At 34.7% G+C, this 15,532-nt stretch overlaps 2 protein-coding genes across 3 annotated transcripts; both read left to right on the top strand.

Moving 5' to 3' along the window:
- LOC18041340 (regulator of nonsense transcripts UPF3) lies at positions 1-8,635 on the top strand. The gene is made up of 13 exons (XM_006431522.2): positions 1-387; positions 1,076-1,182; positions 1,472-1,567; positions 1,684-1,782; positions 1,923-2,002; positions 2,529-2,642; positions 3,507-3,651; positions 4,565-4,638; positions 5,413-5,845; positions 6,116-6,214; positions 6,364-6,482; positions 6,586-6,637; positions 7,821-8,635. Exons 1-12 carry the CDS (start codon positions 248-250, stop codon positions 6,622-6,624), a joined length of 1,545 nt encoding a protein of 514 aa, XP_006431585.1. The 5' UTR covers positions 1-247; the 3' UTR covers positions 6,625-6,637; positions 7,821-8,635.
- Positions 8,636-9,298: 663 nt separating this feature from the next.
- On the top strand, positions 9,299-14,059 carry LOC18043114 (prolycopene isomerase, chloroplastic). 2 transcript variants are annotated; one of them, XM_024184036.1, is made up of 10 exons: positions 9,299-9,527; positions 9,983-10,206; positions 10,394-10,504; positions 10,810-10,863; positions 11,221-11,508; positions 11,873-12,064; positions 12,167-12,325; positions 12,624-12,677; positions 12,914-13,150; positions 13,636-14,059. In XM_024184036.1, the coding sequence occupies exons 1-10, from the start codon at positions 9,365-9,367 to the stop codon at positions 13,948-13,950; spliced, it is 1,797 nt and encodes a 598-aa protein (XP_024039804.1). In that variant the 5' UTR covers positions 9,299-9,364; the 3' UTR covers positions 13,951-14,059. The 2 variants fall into 2 exon arrangements, with proteins under 2 accessions (XP_024039804.1, XP_006431586.1); XM_006431523.2 differs by lacking the exon at positions 12,624-12,677.
- Positions 14,060-15,532: the final 1,473 nt, after the last annotated feature.

The raw sequence follows: 15,532 nt of genomic DNA on the forward strand, positions 1-15,532 counted from the left end.
CTCTATTTTAACTTCGATGCATGGCCCGATTCGTTTGCAAATTCAAAATTAGGGCACGAAATTTCACTCGATCGATGCGCTAACACTCGATTAAAGATGTAATCTCAGGCCGATTTTGCTTTTCAAACTCAATTATCAAAGCCAACGGCATTAAACGCGCAAAAGTCTAGGGTTTTTTTTTTTTTTTTTTTTTTTTTTTAAGAAAGGGTTTTATTTTGGGAGGGTTTCTGAAAACGGCGTCGTGATAATGAAGGGGCCGTTGGATCGAACCAAGGTGGTGGTGCGAAACTTGCCGCCGGCAATTACGCAGCCGGCGTTTACGGAACAAATCGACGGTGCCTTCGGTGGGCGCTACAATTGGGTGTCCTTTCGTCAAGGAAAGACCAGGTTAGGGTCTTTTTTATTTCCTTTTTTTTAATAAAGATTTTACTTTTCTGCCGATTTTTTTCATTAACGCGAAATTTTGGGTGGTTTTGTTCATAGTAAGTTCTTGATGGCTGTTTGTTAGTGGGCTTCTAGTAATTTTATGTGTTGTTTGTTAATCACCAACTTGATTTTACTGCATTTTAGATGATTATGGGTTCATGGTGGTTACTTGCTGATGAGTTTGTTTTAGTTTATTTATTTATTTTTTATTTTTGGTATTTAATTTGCTGTCAGAATTTTGAAATTTTGGGAAAATTCATTTAGGATGAACTCATAGTTGTTATTGCTTGAAATGCATGGCATCATTGTATTATTTTGTTATTTGCTTGAATACTAACAAGGTGCTCTTATATGGCTTCTTTTTGGTTACATTTTATTTTTTATTTTTACTTTTACTCCTCAAATACTGAATTATCTTTTGACCTGGCTTCATCCTTTTTGTTAGTAATAGAGTAGAATGCTTAATATATTTTTTATTCTGTTTGTAGGGTGCTATAGGTGTTTGTCACGTGGGTATTTTCTTTTATTTTAGTTACTTCTGTTATCAAATTAGGATATATGTACAAAAGTTATAATTTAATACTCATGTCTGCAAATACTGTGGTCCGGATATTCTCTTATACTCATTTTTCCTAAAATTATCTTGCAGTCAGAAGCATCAGTCCTGTGCTAGAGCCTACCTTGACTTCAAGAAGCCAGAAGACGTTCTGGAATTCGCTGAATTCTTTAACGGACATGTCTTTGTTAACGAGAAGGGTAATTCTTGACAAAAGTTTTGAAGAGATTGATTATGCTCAACTGTGTCACCATAAATATTGTGACTACCTTCTTATTCAACCTGCAATTTTAACTTCAGATGGTGGTGATTCTGTTTTTCACTTGATTATAATTTGCTGGCAATTTTGGAATACTAAATCAAGGGTTACTCATGTTTATTTTCGTTTTTAATCTTTTATTTTTAATTTTTCATCTTCTTTGGACAAGGATCTTTATAGGAACATGTGAGGTGTGGAATTTCTTGAAGTAATATTTCTTTCTTCTTCAGGTGTCCAGTTTAAAACTATTGTTGAGTACGCTCCCTCACAACGCGTTCCAAAGCAATGGTCTAAAAAGGACGGTCGTGAAGGGACCTTATTAAAGGGTACTTACTTATCCTTTTTAAGTAAAGCCTAATAGGTATATTGGTTGCCTGTGGACTTGTATATGCAACCCTTTTTCTGTTTGTATGAATACAAGTGTTTCTTGTTGCTCATCTAGATCCTGAGTATTTGGAGTTTCTTGAATTTATTTCAAAGCCGGTTGAGAATCTTCCTAGTGCAGAGATACAACTGGAGAGAAGAGAAGCAGAAAGAGCTGGTTAGTCAAAATGATCCTAGACATTTTTGGCTTAGAGAAGTTATTGTAGTGAAATGAAGAAAAAACCAGTTACATGGTTATAATGAGAAAGCAATTTAGTGTATGTTTTCAAGTGATATTTGTCTGTTACACCTTTGTAGGTGCTGCTAAAGAAGCGCTTATAGTTACACCTTTAATGGATTTTGTACGACAGAAAAGGGCTGCAAAGGCCGGGCCTCGGGTATATATTTGCTATATTATTTGAGCAAGATCTAAGAAAAATGAACATGATTTGTATTTATACGTGATTTTGTCAAATGCCAGCTTTTTTTGTTTCAAGATTTAGATCATTGTTCCCTTGTTGGGTTTCTTTTTGGTTGTCTTCTAGCTCCTCTTAGGTACTCTAGTTGCTACCTTCAATTTTTTCAATTTTGATCACATCATTACTCATGTAACAAGAACTTTGGATATGTAATTTGTGTTTTGTGGATATGATTTTACTGATGAAATTTTCCCTCTTTTCCCTTCACTTATGAGTTTGCAATGATTTTCGGTGGAAATTTGATTCAATTTTCAATGTTTTGCTCCATATAACTTCGCTTTTGTTTAGTATGCAAAGAATTTCAATCCTTGTAGAGAGATACATTATTTATTTACAATCTTGTATGTTATTGTGCCTTGATTTGAATTCATAGGAAAGTAACAACATTTATAAGAATTGATTACTTTTTCCATATCTACTGATTTTACTTTTATGTTGATGACAGAGGTTATTGTCTAATGGGAAACTGAGTAGAAGAGCTAGTGGATCATCAACCGGAAGTCCTGCTTCAGGCTCGTCCAAACGAGGTTCTGACAAGAAAAAGGCTTCCACCACAATGGTACTTATGTATAAAGTATTACGTTTGAACTTTCTTTTTATCTTAAATGAGTATCGTTATGGGATTGCACCCACACAAAAATTGTTATCTTGAATGGTCCTTTTATTTTTTTGGTGTTCTTTACTGTTTTGGGGAAGGGGGTTTAATTCTTTGTCAAAGCATATAGAAATTGCCCGTTCTTGAACACCAGATCTTAGCTTGCTTGTCTTAGTAGGCCCTTTGTTTAGTACATGTTAAATTGGTACTAAGCTTGTACAATTTAGAAGTATAGAATGAAGAAAAACAGTTTTTCAAGCATGAGTTGATTTTAATATTCAAGCTTAGGTTTCATGGTCATTGTCAAGATCAGGCACTGGCTCTCAACGAGCTTGATTTAGTCGCAAATTAAGCTCAAGCATTGAATTTAGGTTGTTGGGTCAAGCTTGAACAACCTCTTGTTTGGATGAAGTGGCTTGTTTGCCATGACAAAGAAAGTCCAAGCACAAGAATGACACCTCGGCGTTGTGGTTCTCCAGAAATTTATTATGTGCTGTTGTTATTGACATGCTTATCATGGAATAAATTCAAATCTAGTTTAGTGTTTTCTGTAGTTTGTAGTGTAAATCGGGTAATGTTAGCTTATTTCATTCCTTTTAATTTATTGACCCATGCGTATACTTTTTAAAATCAAACCAGTGGGAAGTAGAATATTCATTTTTTTCTGTCAAAGATTTTTGGAGTGTGGCCCATGTTTTGTAGATAGATTCTTTTGTTATTATTTAGTTTTTGGTTGTGCCTGACCATTTATAACAGTTATTCGTGATCCTCAGGCGAAATGTTGAGATTCTCTGGGTTATTAATATCTTTTTCTTGTGTGATGGGCAGTATGTTTTAAGGGACACTGCAAAAAACAGTAGTGGGAAAGACAAGTCTACTTATATTCTGGTTCCCAAGCGAGATGATCAGGATTTTGATAAGCCTGTTAGTTCATCATCAGCAACTGGAAGTGAAGTAGTTTTGGAGGAAAGTGGTATGACTAGGAGACTAAAGCTTAATAGTCTTTATAAATGGCATCGTTGTTTCTGCTAGCGACAACATTAGGACATATGAAAACATGTGCTTGAATTTTGGATTGCTTTGATACATGTATGGTCATACGCTAGTCTTTTATTTTTATTTTTATTTTTATTTTTTAAATTAAGAGAGTTATTTGTGATTTCCTTTATATGCATGCTTAATGAAGTATTTTTTAACATCACTTTAAAACTTTCTTAATTACTTTTTGGGGGCCCTCCACCTGTCGATAGCATAACTGTCGACATCATATCTAAGTACCGTAATATATAGTATATCCAAGTCTAAGAATAGTTTGTGCAAACACTGGTAATAGTTCTCTTTGTGCTTAAATTAGAAAAAAAATTGAAGTTAGGTGATTGAGTATTTGATTGCCAACTCTTTTTTTTTTTTAATTTAGTTTTTTATAAAAGGAGAGCCAGTTCTTTCTGGGATTTTTTTTTGGGGGGGGGGGGGGGTGTGCTGTAAACCGATATTTGTTTTAGAACTTTTTGCTGAGAGAGAAATAATTTACCGCTTTCAAGAGGCCAAAATATCCTTAAAGCTGTTGCTCCTTTCTCAAGAGTTAATGTGCAAGAGTTAATATTCAACTACATCTGTGTTTGGAGTGGCTTAATTAGTTTTTCTTTTCATATGTATATGTTCTTTGGTCGTCTTCCCATGACTAACTTGTTTCTTGTGTATGTTGTTTTTAGTAGTAATTTGTGAGTTTCAGACTGCTGTTTCAGGAACTGTTTCCATCAATTGTCCATTCACACATACACATTTAACACAGTCTGTTAATTCATGTGAATCTTCCTGCGGATGAGTTGATTTATGCATCATAATCTTTTGCAAGTCTTGTTTACCTTTTAATGGTTTTGTTTCAGGAGTTCCTGCTAATAGTGATGGTGGGAAAAAGAAAGTGCTGCTTCTTAAAGGGAAAGAACGAGAAATTTCCCAGGTAAGCTTTTTGTTACTTTCATCTTACAGGACCTGATTACTTGGGTTACCTTTCCGGTATATATGGTGCTCAGGGCTTATTTTCTTTTTGCAATGGATGTGATTGGTTCATATTTTAGATGTACTGAAAAAGAAAAACAAAGGTACAGATAAGGGAAAGGGATGCAATTGAGTGATGGGAATTTTCCATTGGATATGGTGATTGGTATTAGTGAAGATTATTTTGTTTCTATTCTTAATTTCTTTTTCCTATTTACCTTGCTGATCCAATCATGCACTTGCAATGTTAGTTGGCAATGATGAATTGTATTTTCACTCTATCAGTTACTTTATTAGTACTAAGATTTTAGAATACCTAACTATTCATTGGACCAGCATGGTCTTGTGTATTACATATCCCCAATGCTCTTGTAATTGTTATTATCATTTTTTTCCATGTTTTCTGAGCATCTAGGAATTTTGTGAGTAGCAATGGCATAAATTTCTGAAATTATATCTATTAAAGGTTTATGTGTGAGATGAGGGGTTTGAGAAATCAATGAGGAAAATTAGAGAATTTTAACCTGAAATTTCTTCTTTGTATTCGTTTGACAATTATAACCCTCAATTCGTTGATAGCACTTGGTCAAATTCCATGTCTGTCTTGGAATTGGAATCTTTAATGAACCTCTATGTGAATCTTCATGCTTGTGTTTTGTGAACTGCATAATATATCCATTGTATTTTAAATTTTCAAGTTGTAACTTTGTATCACTTAACCATTTTCCTTCTCCAGGTGTCTGGCAGTGTGTCACATCAGCAGAGTGCTTCAGTTAAAACCATAATCAGTTCACCTGCTCTGAAGCAGAACCAGCGACGTGAAAACAGCGGGAGAATAATTAGAGGCATACTTTTGAATAAGGACGCTCGTCAAAATCAGGCTTCTGGACTTCATTCTGAGCAGCAAATATCAAATCTAGAAAAGGACAAACGACCTCCTCGGCCATCGCATGTACAGTTGGTTATGAAGGACACAAATGGGGTTTCTGATGACAAGGTTATTGTGAATGACTTGCACAGTGAGAAGCAGGAAAGACGCACCAGAAACAAGGATAGACCTGATCGTGCCGCGTGGACACTTCGACGTTCAGATGGATCGTATCAAAGTGATGAGTCTTTGTCATCATCTGCATCTCAACTTTCACTGTCAGCAGTGGATTCTTCAGAAGGTAGGGCTGCTATTTCAGTGAATTTGTTGGGATCAATCGGTACGCAAGTACTGCTTTGTGATTATACTACTGTGCTAATTGGTTACTGCTACACTATCAAAATACATATGCAGGGAGATGTGCACCCATGTATCTGAAATATGTATATAATTTAGACATGCACCCACTGTATCTGAAATATTTATTATAATCTGTATGGGAAGAATAGAAATGGAGCATCTTTTGTCAAACTTTTTTAATTTATTCGATTTTTCTGTATATGATTTCCAGGGAATCTTGGCGATGGGAAATTTGACTTATCAAATATGAGGAGTGGAGAAGTTAAAGCTGTTGGGGGTGGACGTAGCAGTCATTCTTCTGTAGACAATGGTTAGTTTTTGGTTCTGTGGATAATGGATAGTTTTGGTGTTTGAAACCCGGTAGTTCTAGAGGTTGCTGGTATATGATCTCTTGTGCTGATTTTCTTCATGAGCATTTGGAATTGGAATGAGACAACTTGCATGTTTGATTTTATGCAGGATCCCATAGACATATTGGTCGTCGAGGGCCAACCCATGTTAAGGATGACGGTTCGCCTGTTATGAGTGAGGGAAAGCCTTTAAGAAGAGGTGGTGCTTCTGGATATGGTTCCCATGAGGTAATCAGATATTTTTTATGATATTGATTTTGTGCTGTCTTTTTGTTTCTTTTTTTCCTAAATGTGTGACAACTATTTTGATTTTTTATCACTGATTTTTCAGAAACAAGTCTGGGTTCAGAAGTCAAGCTCAGGTTCTTAGCGTACCTAAAATGGTAAGTCTTTACTTGTTAAGAATCATTTCTTCATTTTTTTCAAGTATCTCTATGCTAAATGAATGCAGAAGCTTTATGGGCTCTTTATTGAAATATTTAACTAACCATAAATATGTGGTAGCTTGTTTGTGCCTTTCCATGATCTCCTTGGTCGCTGTTCACCACATCCTTAACCAATTTCTTGATAAATGAATTAGGGGTGTTCAAGATCCAATCCAATCAAACCAATCAATCCAATCCAAAGCAGAACCTTTTGATTGGATTTATTGGATTGCAAAATGGAAAATCCAATGTTATTGGATTGGTTTATGGATCTATGTGTTAAAATCATATATAAAGCAATCCAACTGATTAATTTTTATTTTGTTTATTTAAAAAAAGAAGAAGCTACATATTGCTTTTATATTTAACTTGCTAAAGAAAAAACCTGATTTTCCTTTTAAAAAAAATGGTATAACTATAAATACACAATTACATAGAGTATTAATTGCGACCTATGATTGTTTTCTATATTCAAATTTCAATTTTTTTTTTAACCATATATATATATATAAAATGTTTTCAATTGTTAATAACTAGAACTGTGGAGAGTAATTGATGATTTTTGTTTGTAAATTTTTATTTTAATCAGATTGATGGGATCAGATTGAATTGGATCTGGCTTTTTATTGCTTTGGATTATATTGAGTGACCTCCAAGATCGAAGGAATATGTATATGTCCCGCATTCAACATATTTTGCATTTGAAAGAATATTTATGTATATGGCTAGGCCTACGATCAAATCTGAACCTTGATCTGAATCTAAGGAGTTACAACACCATTTATGTATATGGCTAGGCCTACGACCAAATCTGAACCTTGATCTGAATCTAAGGAGTTACAACACCAATCTTGAATCTTAATAAGCTTTGGGAATTATTACGTAACGCAATATGACATAAGAATTGTGAATATTTTATGGGTGTAGAGAGAAAATAATTAGTTAATGGAATAATTTTAATGAAGGATAACTTTGACATGTAAAAGAGTATACAGAGTAGAAAATACCTTTTGAAATGTATTGGATGAGTTTGTAGAGTAAGAGTATTCAAAGTAGATTTTGGTGTGCAAATAATCCCACCCAATGATGAGTCTTTTGTTAAGGTTGATTTTCCATTTTTTAATTTATTATTGTTTTGCAGTGAACTGCTTATCCATTTTGAAAATTTGGAGCATGCACTTGCTGTTTTGTGGAGACTGTCTTGGTTTGCTTCACACTTGATGAGGTGTAGACAATGTTTCAGCAGTGATAAAGAGGAAAGGTTTAGTTAACCTGACTGGTTCAGATACCAATGTAATTAAATACATGGTGGGTTGAAGAATCCCGATCTTGGTAACAAATGGCTCGGATAGGAGGAAAAAGACAAAGAAAAGCGAGATCATCTTTTACAGTCCTATATAATACCACAGTTATCATCATGGTGACCTTTAGGAGGTGTTTTGCTGGGGGAGTGAAGGACATCCTCAATCTTGCCATTGACTCTGTATAGGTACTGGGATATTCTGCTTTTGGCAGGTGGATTCTTCCATTAGCTGGAACTGTAAATATAATTGCAGACCGAAATTTCAGCAGTCGCGGTCTGCCATAAGTGACTGGGGAGCATTTGTCTATAGCCCTCCTTGACATTCATAGGGTTCTCTATAAATGGTTTTGTGCCTAAAATAGATTAAAAGCTGGGGCCTTTTCCAAAACCAGCAGCATGTTTTGAGTTTTGTTTCACTGATTGGCATTGGAGTGACTTTGGAGAAAAAAAGTAAAAAGGATGGAGTTTAGTAGAAGCTGCTAATCGGGTCTGTCTTGTTTTGTTTGTATTTTTCAGTGTGGCTGAAATATTTAACATGATATTGGTCCTATTTATACAGATGATGATGGTGCTGAATATCTTTCTCGGCCTGTGTGTAGTGTGTGTGGGTATGTTGGTGTTGTAGTAATACGAGTCCTTTTGTTTTTGCTTAATTTTGAAAGTTTGTTTGGAGGCGAATGCCTTATTTGATGCGGAGCTGTTGTGGACACATGGTTTTTAGTCAAAGATATTGTGGGGAAAAAAAATTGTAGTCATAAAATAAAAACTGAATTTTTTTTTTGAAGTGAAATAAAAACTGATTTGATAATACATAGTAAATATAATTTTGAAATAATAATTTCAAGAAAATAATAAAGAAGTAACTGTTATTAATTTAAGAAATCCGTTTAATTATAATACAAAATATAAATCGTTCTTCGTGTTTTTTTTGGGTACAAAATGTTTAAGAAATTTTATAAATTGTCTGTGCTCATGTAGATTAACTGGAAGAAATATTTTTTTCTTGAAGTGGGCTAATATCCATTTTAGTACAGAAGGTCGAAAATTTATGTGATAATAAATATGTTAGTGTAAATTAGAAAAAAAAAGGGACTGTGGGGGTCAAGTGGCCTATTGTTGCAATCGCAGTATCACACACATTCACATGCTCCCCCACGTCCAGTTATTTTATTTTATCATTTTGTTTTTTTCGATTGAGTTTAAAAATATGCAAAAAGATGGAGCCAGACAGTGGGTACAGACGTGGCCAGTATCAGAACTACAAAGTAATAAGTCATATTATCATTTAATAAGTAGAGAAACGGTGAACCAAATGATTAAAGCTACTTGAATCGTCTTTCAATATCTCACTCTCGGGATTCAATTTCTTTCAAACACATTTCATGGCATTGAGTTATTTGCCAACTCATCCTCACCTCCACCGTTTCCTCCCTCCCAATTTCAAATCCTCAACGGTCAGAAAATCTGTTTTGGCGCGAAGCTCCAACGGCCAGGACGCTTCCTCTAGAGGCTCTCTCCTTCTCCAAGAAAAGAATAGCTTCCCAGGTCTCAATTTCTTCTTAATAGCACCCGTCGAGTTATGCATGTATTTTATGTGTGCGCCATTTTAAGTATTTATGCACGTATAAGATCTTATAATGAACAAAAATGAAGTCTAAATTTTAGTTATGTGGCTGAGTAATGCAATCGAAAGAAAGAAAAGGATACCAGTTACTGTAATTTCAAGACTTTGAATTTGAATCAATTTTCTGGTTGGATAACACATTCTTCGCAACGAGACATAAAAGTTAGGTACTTAGGTGAATATAGGCCATATGTTTTAGTAGGAACTCTTAGTTAGTTGTTTTCCTTATTTGTCGCGTGTATCAAACTATCAGTTGTATATATTCTGTCCTGAATTCCTGGTTCCGTGATGGCAATGCCATTGCATTATCTTATAATTCATTTTATATAGGGTCTTGAATTGGCATTTTGTTAAATAATTGTGGCATGAGGTGCAGGGAAGCCAGAGGCTGATATTGTTGTTATCGGCAGTGGTATTGGTGGGCTGTGCTGCGGAGGCCTCTTAGCTAGGTATGGGCAAGAAGTTCTTGTACTAGAGAGTCATGATCAACCTGGAGGTGCTGCTCATTCTTTCAAGATTAAAGACTATGAGTTTGATTCAGGGCCATCTTTATTCTCTGGTTTCCAGTCAAGAGGTCCTCAGGCAAATCCACTTGCACAGGTTGATAAAATAATTATTCTATCCATCTTTTCTTAGTCAGTCGAGAACCTATATGAGAACAATCAGAAACTAGTTGATGAACCATATAATTTTTCTGTAGTTAACGAAGTGATATTGATTAGGCTCTTTATGGAGCCATAGAGCTAAATAATTCTATTAAAAGGGTGGCAACTTTTATGATTTTCAGGTTTTGGATGCATTGGGGGAGTCACTTCCATGTGCCAAATATGACTCTTGGATGGTTTACATACCTGAAGGTGAATTCTTGTCGCGTATTGGCCCCACAGAATTTTATAAGGTGCCTTCTCTTTGTTATCTGTTTATTGTCTCAAAAGTCATGTAGTAGCATGTGTTCTAAAACAGAAAGACCCTTAGGATACAAGCCAAAAGAAAAACGGATATGAGCATTACTCTTACACTTGAGTCGCATGGAATCATGAGCAACTGCAATTACTCATTAATATACTTGCATGGTAGCTATATTTGTTCCATCAAATATTGCATATGCTGCACTTCTGTATTCGAATTCTTTTTCCCTTTGAAAGTTTTGGGCGAATTATGCTGCAGTATGGAGCTCAGTGGAATTTTTAATTTTTCCCTCAGGACCTGGAGAAATATGCTAGCAAGAATGCCGTGCAAGAGTGGAAAAAACTTCTTGTGGGTACCATCATTTCTGTTTCTCTCATATTTATAATCACATTCACTTACAAATTATCAAATTATGTCCTTTTGTTTTTGCATTGGAGAACTAAAGCTAACCAAAAGGTTTCCTACCTTCTTTGCCTGAGGATATTAAAATACCATAATGATTAAGGTTAATGTTTACTTAAATAAATGTGAGGACTCTTTAAATGCATCCTCTGAGTAGTGATAGAAATTTAACACATCCCGGGAGTTTCTTCATATGCGATTATTGTTCTAGCAATTTGGCAATTCATCAACAATCTATTGTATTAACAATGCTTGAATTGATTCTCCACTTATCTCCCAATTTAAAATGCAACCCTTCTTCAGGATGCAATACTTCCATTGTCTGCAACAGCAACAGCTCTGCCTCCTTTGTCTATCCGAGGTGATCTTGGTGTTCTTTCAACTGTTGCAGCCAGATATGCACCCTCTCTGCTCAAATCATTTATTCAAATGGGACCTCAGGGAGCTTTGGGTGCAACGAAACTTCTCAGACCATTCTCAGAAATTATTGATTCATTGGAGCTTAAAGACCCATTTGTACGGAACTGGATAGATCTTCTGGCTTTCCTGCTTGCAGGGGTGAAATCTAATGGTATACTCTCAGCAGAGATGGTAACTATTATGTAATTTTTTTTTTCCTGAAAGGAATTAAATCTGGATATACTATTAATGATTATAACTGCTGTTTCCTTAGCATGTTTGAAGTTGTCAGCATGAGTATGCTGCTGGTCACTTGTGCAAAGAGAAAATGACTACAGTGGTCAACACATTATGTACTGTAAAACAATGTGAGATTAATTTATCATAATTTCGTTCACCAAAATGAAAATCTTGTTATATATTGCACTTGTATGTCTGGTATACTGATAACATGATATCTCTATTCATGTTCTTGTTATGAAATCATAGTAATTTTTATCTATAGATAATGCCTGTGTATATCTGACCTCATCTTTCTTTTTCCAATCCTTTTCAGGTTTACATGTTTGCAGAATGGTACAAGCCAGGTTGCTCTCTGGAGTACCCCCTTCATGGAAGTGGGGCTCTTGTTAATGCGCTTGTCCAGGGAATAGAGAAGTTTGGCGGACGACTTTCACTGAGAAGTCATGTGGAAAAGATAGTAGTTGAAAATGATAGAGCCACCGGAGTCAAGCTAAGCAGCGGTCAAGTAAGTTGATTTTTTTGTGGTACAAAGGAGTTCTAAGACTAATCTCCAGTGAATTATGTGTTTTTTGTGTCATTAATGGAGAGATGTTTTGAAATGCTGCAGTTTATACGTGCTAGAAAGGCTGTTGTCAGTAATGCATCTATGTGGGACACGTTAAAGCTGTTACCTAAGGAAGTTGTTCCAAAGTCCTACCGAGATAGGATTGATATGACTCCACAATGTGAATCGTTTATGCATCTTCATTTGGGGTTTGATGCAGAGGTGAGTGACTCCACAATGTGAATCTCAGCAACTGATCTCAGTAATTCTAAGTGTGCATCAAGTCTATGCCACACATATTTGTCATATAGCAAATCAAGCAAGACCATGTGTTAACTATTGAGCCTTCAGGAATGCATAAACTGATTTAAAAAGCCCTGCAACATAACTGGTATCAATGTCCAGAACCATGATGACAGCCTGAAAATCCCAAATTAGGAAGATGGCGTCTTAGATGTAGGTCCATGATGAAGGCCCTCTGTTGACTTGAATGTTTAAACAGCTTCATTTTCTATTAAAGGAAAAGAGAAGGGAAAGACACTTACAGTTTAGCATAGACACACCATATTATAAGGTATGATTTGAGACAACTCAAAAGTTCTCAATGCCTTCTGTGTCTTCTGCATCCTTAGGGCTCCTTCAACCTGAATAATTTTTTGGTTTGTCTTTTCTTTTACCATTGATTGTGCCAAAGTAATAGTTCTTTACCTTTTTGTCTTTGTAGTTTCTAGTGCTATGCATCAACCCATTTTTATTCTGATTTTTGTGTCCAGCATCTTATATTTATATTCAAAATGTCTTACTGACCAGGGTTTACGAGAGGACTTGGGGATTCATCATATAGTTGTGAATGACTGGGACCGAGGAGTCGATGCTGATCAAAATGTTGTTTTAATTTCTGTACCAAGTGTGTTAAGTCCGGATCTGGCACCCCCTGGGAAACATGTGTTACATGCTTATACACCAGGAACTGAACCGTTTGAATTGTGGAAAGGGCTTGATCCTAGAAGTGCCGAATACAAAAAACTCAAAGCCGAAAGATCTGAGGTACTTATATAAGCTTGTTGATATTGGCCTTTCTCATGTTGCTTTTTTCTGGTAAAAAAGAACTTCAAAATTTTGAAAACTCAATTTTGCTGAAAGCTTGCTCATGTATAACCAGTGACTCAAATGATTCTCAAAGCTCTTTAAGTATCTAGATATTGTACTCATTACAATGAATATGATTGAACTGTATGCCAACTTTTAGTGCCTTGGGGAAAACACTTGGGTCTTTTGGTTGTCACAAGCATTTGCACAAATATATCAAATGATATCCACTGTAAAGGTTATTAAATCACTGTAATATTAATAAATATTCATAAATCACTGTAATTTCAGTAAATATTCGCGCTTAATGAAAATATTAAGTGTTTTGAAATATTGTGTAATCTCCTGACTTTGTCATTCTCAATTGAATCAATCTTCTGCCTGGAAAAACTTTTTGATCCTGTTACTTCCTTAAGCATTTCTCAAAAAAATTTATAATCCAGGTCATTTGGAGAGCCGTGGAGCGTGCACTTGGTTCAGGTTTTAGTCGGGACAAGTGTGATGTGAAATTGGTTGGAACTCCATTAACACATCAAAGGTTTCTTCGAAGGAATAGAGGAACTTATGGGCCAGCGATACAGGCTGGTAAAGAAACGTTTCCTGGGCATTCAACTCCCATTCCGCAGCTCTATTGTTGTGGTGATTCTACTTTCCCGGGCATCGGAGTCCCTGCAGTTGCTGCTAGCGGCGCCATTGTTGCTAACTCACTGGTTTCGGTTTCTCAACACTCGGAACTCCTTGACGCCATTGGAATTTGAAATACATAGGTGAGTTCATACTATTTATGGTTGGCTCTTGATGCCTCCATTTCTAGAGACACCTTTCTCAACTTTTCATCTTTCGAATAAAATGCAGTTAATTTTTGTTCTTTGAGATATATAACGTCATTTATTTTTTAACAATCTGATTATATGTATTTTACTTTTATGTACAAGTGCCGAAAGAAGTTGCTATTGCCTTATTAAGAAGTTATCGAATTGATCATCAATGCTTCAGTTTGTGATCTCATAGACCATAGTGTTTTAATTTCATATTTGTGATAGTAGATCACCTTTCTTTTGCCCAGTTGAAGGTACATACCTCAATGGAATATGCTCTATTGGAAGAAGTTCTTTTAACTTTCTTCTTGTTTATCTCCCCTTGAATCTGATTTGTCTTTAATACTACTTTTGAGCTCTTATCAATTAGGTTAAACTTTTTGGTCCAATATCTTTTCTAATGTGATATCAAAACAGGGAGGCAGCATCGTACGACTGGGTCAGCTGTAAAAATATTTTATTGTCTAACGTTTTGCCCCTTAAAATTATTTGAACAACTCAATACTTAAAATTAAATGTTTAGTGGCCTAATCCCTGTGTATTGAGAAAGATATGTACAATAATTTAGGTAGTATTAATAATGAAACTATTGAATAACGTTATCAATTCATTAAATTGCGCCATGGACAAAAGTTCACAGAAATATATGCATATTATGAATGAATGATATAACTCTTTATATTTATTATTATTTTTTGAAGGGTAAAAGCTCGTTTAGTTCCTATATTTTGAAGTTAGTGTCCGTTTAGTCCCTATATTTTTAAAAATACCTCAAACCATCCCTACCATTAAATTATTGACACTTTTGCCATTATCTTTTGTTCCTTTTAACTTATTTTTATAATATTGCCCTATTATAATAATTTTTTAGACATTATTAAAAAGAAAAAAATAACCCTATTATAATAATTTTTTTAGACATTATTAAAAATAAAAAAATAAATTACCAGTTTAACACCAAAAAATAAAATAAAAAAATATATATATATATATTAATTTTTGTGGAACACACTCTTGAGTTAAAATATTAATTTTTCTAAAAAAATTGATAATGTAATTTCTTACGATATTAATTTTTTAGACATACGTGAGCTTCCACAAAAATTAATATATACCTTTTTTATTTTTATTTTATTTTTGAGTTTAATTTAATAATTTAATTTTTTATTAATATCCAAAAAAGAAACATTATTGTAAAAATGTAATATTGTAAAAGTAAGTTAAAAATAATAAAAAAATAATGGCATAAGTGTCAATATTTAGTAGCAGGGACGTTTTGAGGTGTTTTTAAAAATACAGGGACTAAATGAACACTAACCTCATAATATAGGGATTAAACAAGCTTTTACCCTTTTTTGAAATTAGCCCCTTTAGAATAAATTTCTGGCTCTGTCAAACTTTCCTTTTGAGTGAACCAGTTTCTCTAACATTTTTTGTTCTTTCTTTTCATTGGATATGGTCTTATTCCCAATCACTCAGCTCAGTATGTTTTGCTGTACCAACGTGCCAATGTTGATTGCAT

This window comes from Citrus clementina, unplaced genomic scaffold (genome assembly GCF_000493195.1).
Source record: "Citrus clementina cultivar Clemenules unplaced genomic scaffold, Citrus_clementina_v1.0 scaffold_5, whole genome shotgun sequence".
In the NCBI taxonomy this organism is placed as follows: Eukaryota; Viridiplantae; Streptophyta; class Magnoliopsida; order Sapindales; family Rutaceae; genus Citrus; species Citrus x clementina.

Bases quoted from the DNA above. Each gene is read 5' to 3' on its own strand.
- LOC18041340 (XM_006431522.2), top strand. From the start codon at position 248: ATGAAGGGGCCGTTGGATCGAACCAAGGTGGTGGTGCGAAACTTGCCG. The intron at 1,568-1,683 runs GTACTTACTTAT...TTGCTCATCTAG, and splicing joins TGAAGGGACCTTATTAAAGG to ATCCTGAGTATTTGGAGTTT. The intron at 6,215-6,363 runs GTTAGTTTTTGG...GATTTTATGCAG, and splicing joins TCATTCTTCTGTAGACAATG to GATCCCATAGACATATTGGT.
- LOC18043114 (XM_024184036.1), top strand. From the start codon at position 9,365: ATGGCATTGAGTTATTTGCCAACTCATCCTCACCTCCACCGTTTCCTC. The intron at 10,207-10,393 runs GTTGATAAAATA...TATGATTTTCAG, and splicing joins AGGCAAATCCACTTGCACAG to GTTTTGGATGCATTGGGGGA. The intron at 12,065-12,166 runs GTAAGTTGATTT...GAAATGCTGCAG, and splicing joins TCAAGCTAAGCAGCGGTCAA to TTTATACGTGCTAGAAAGGC.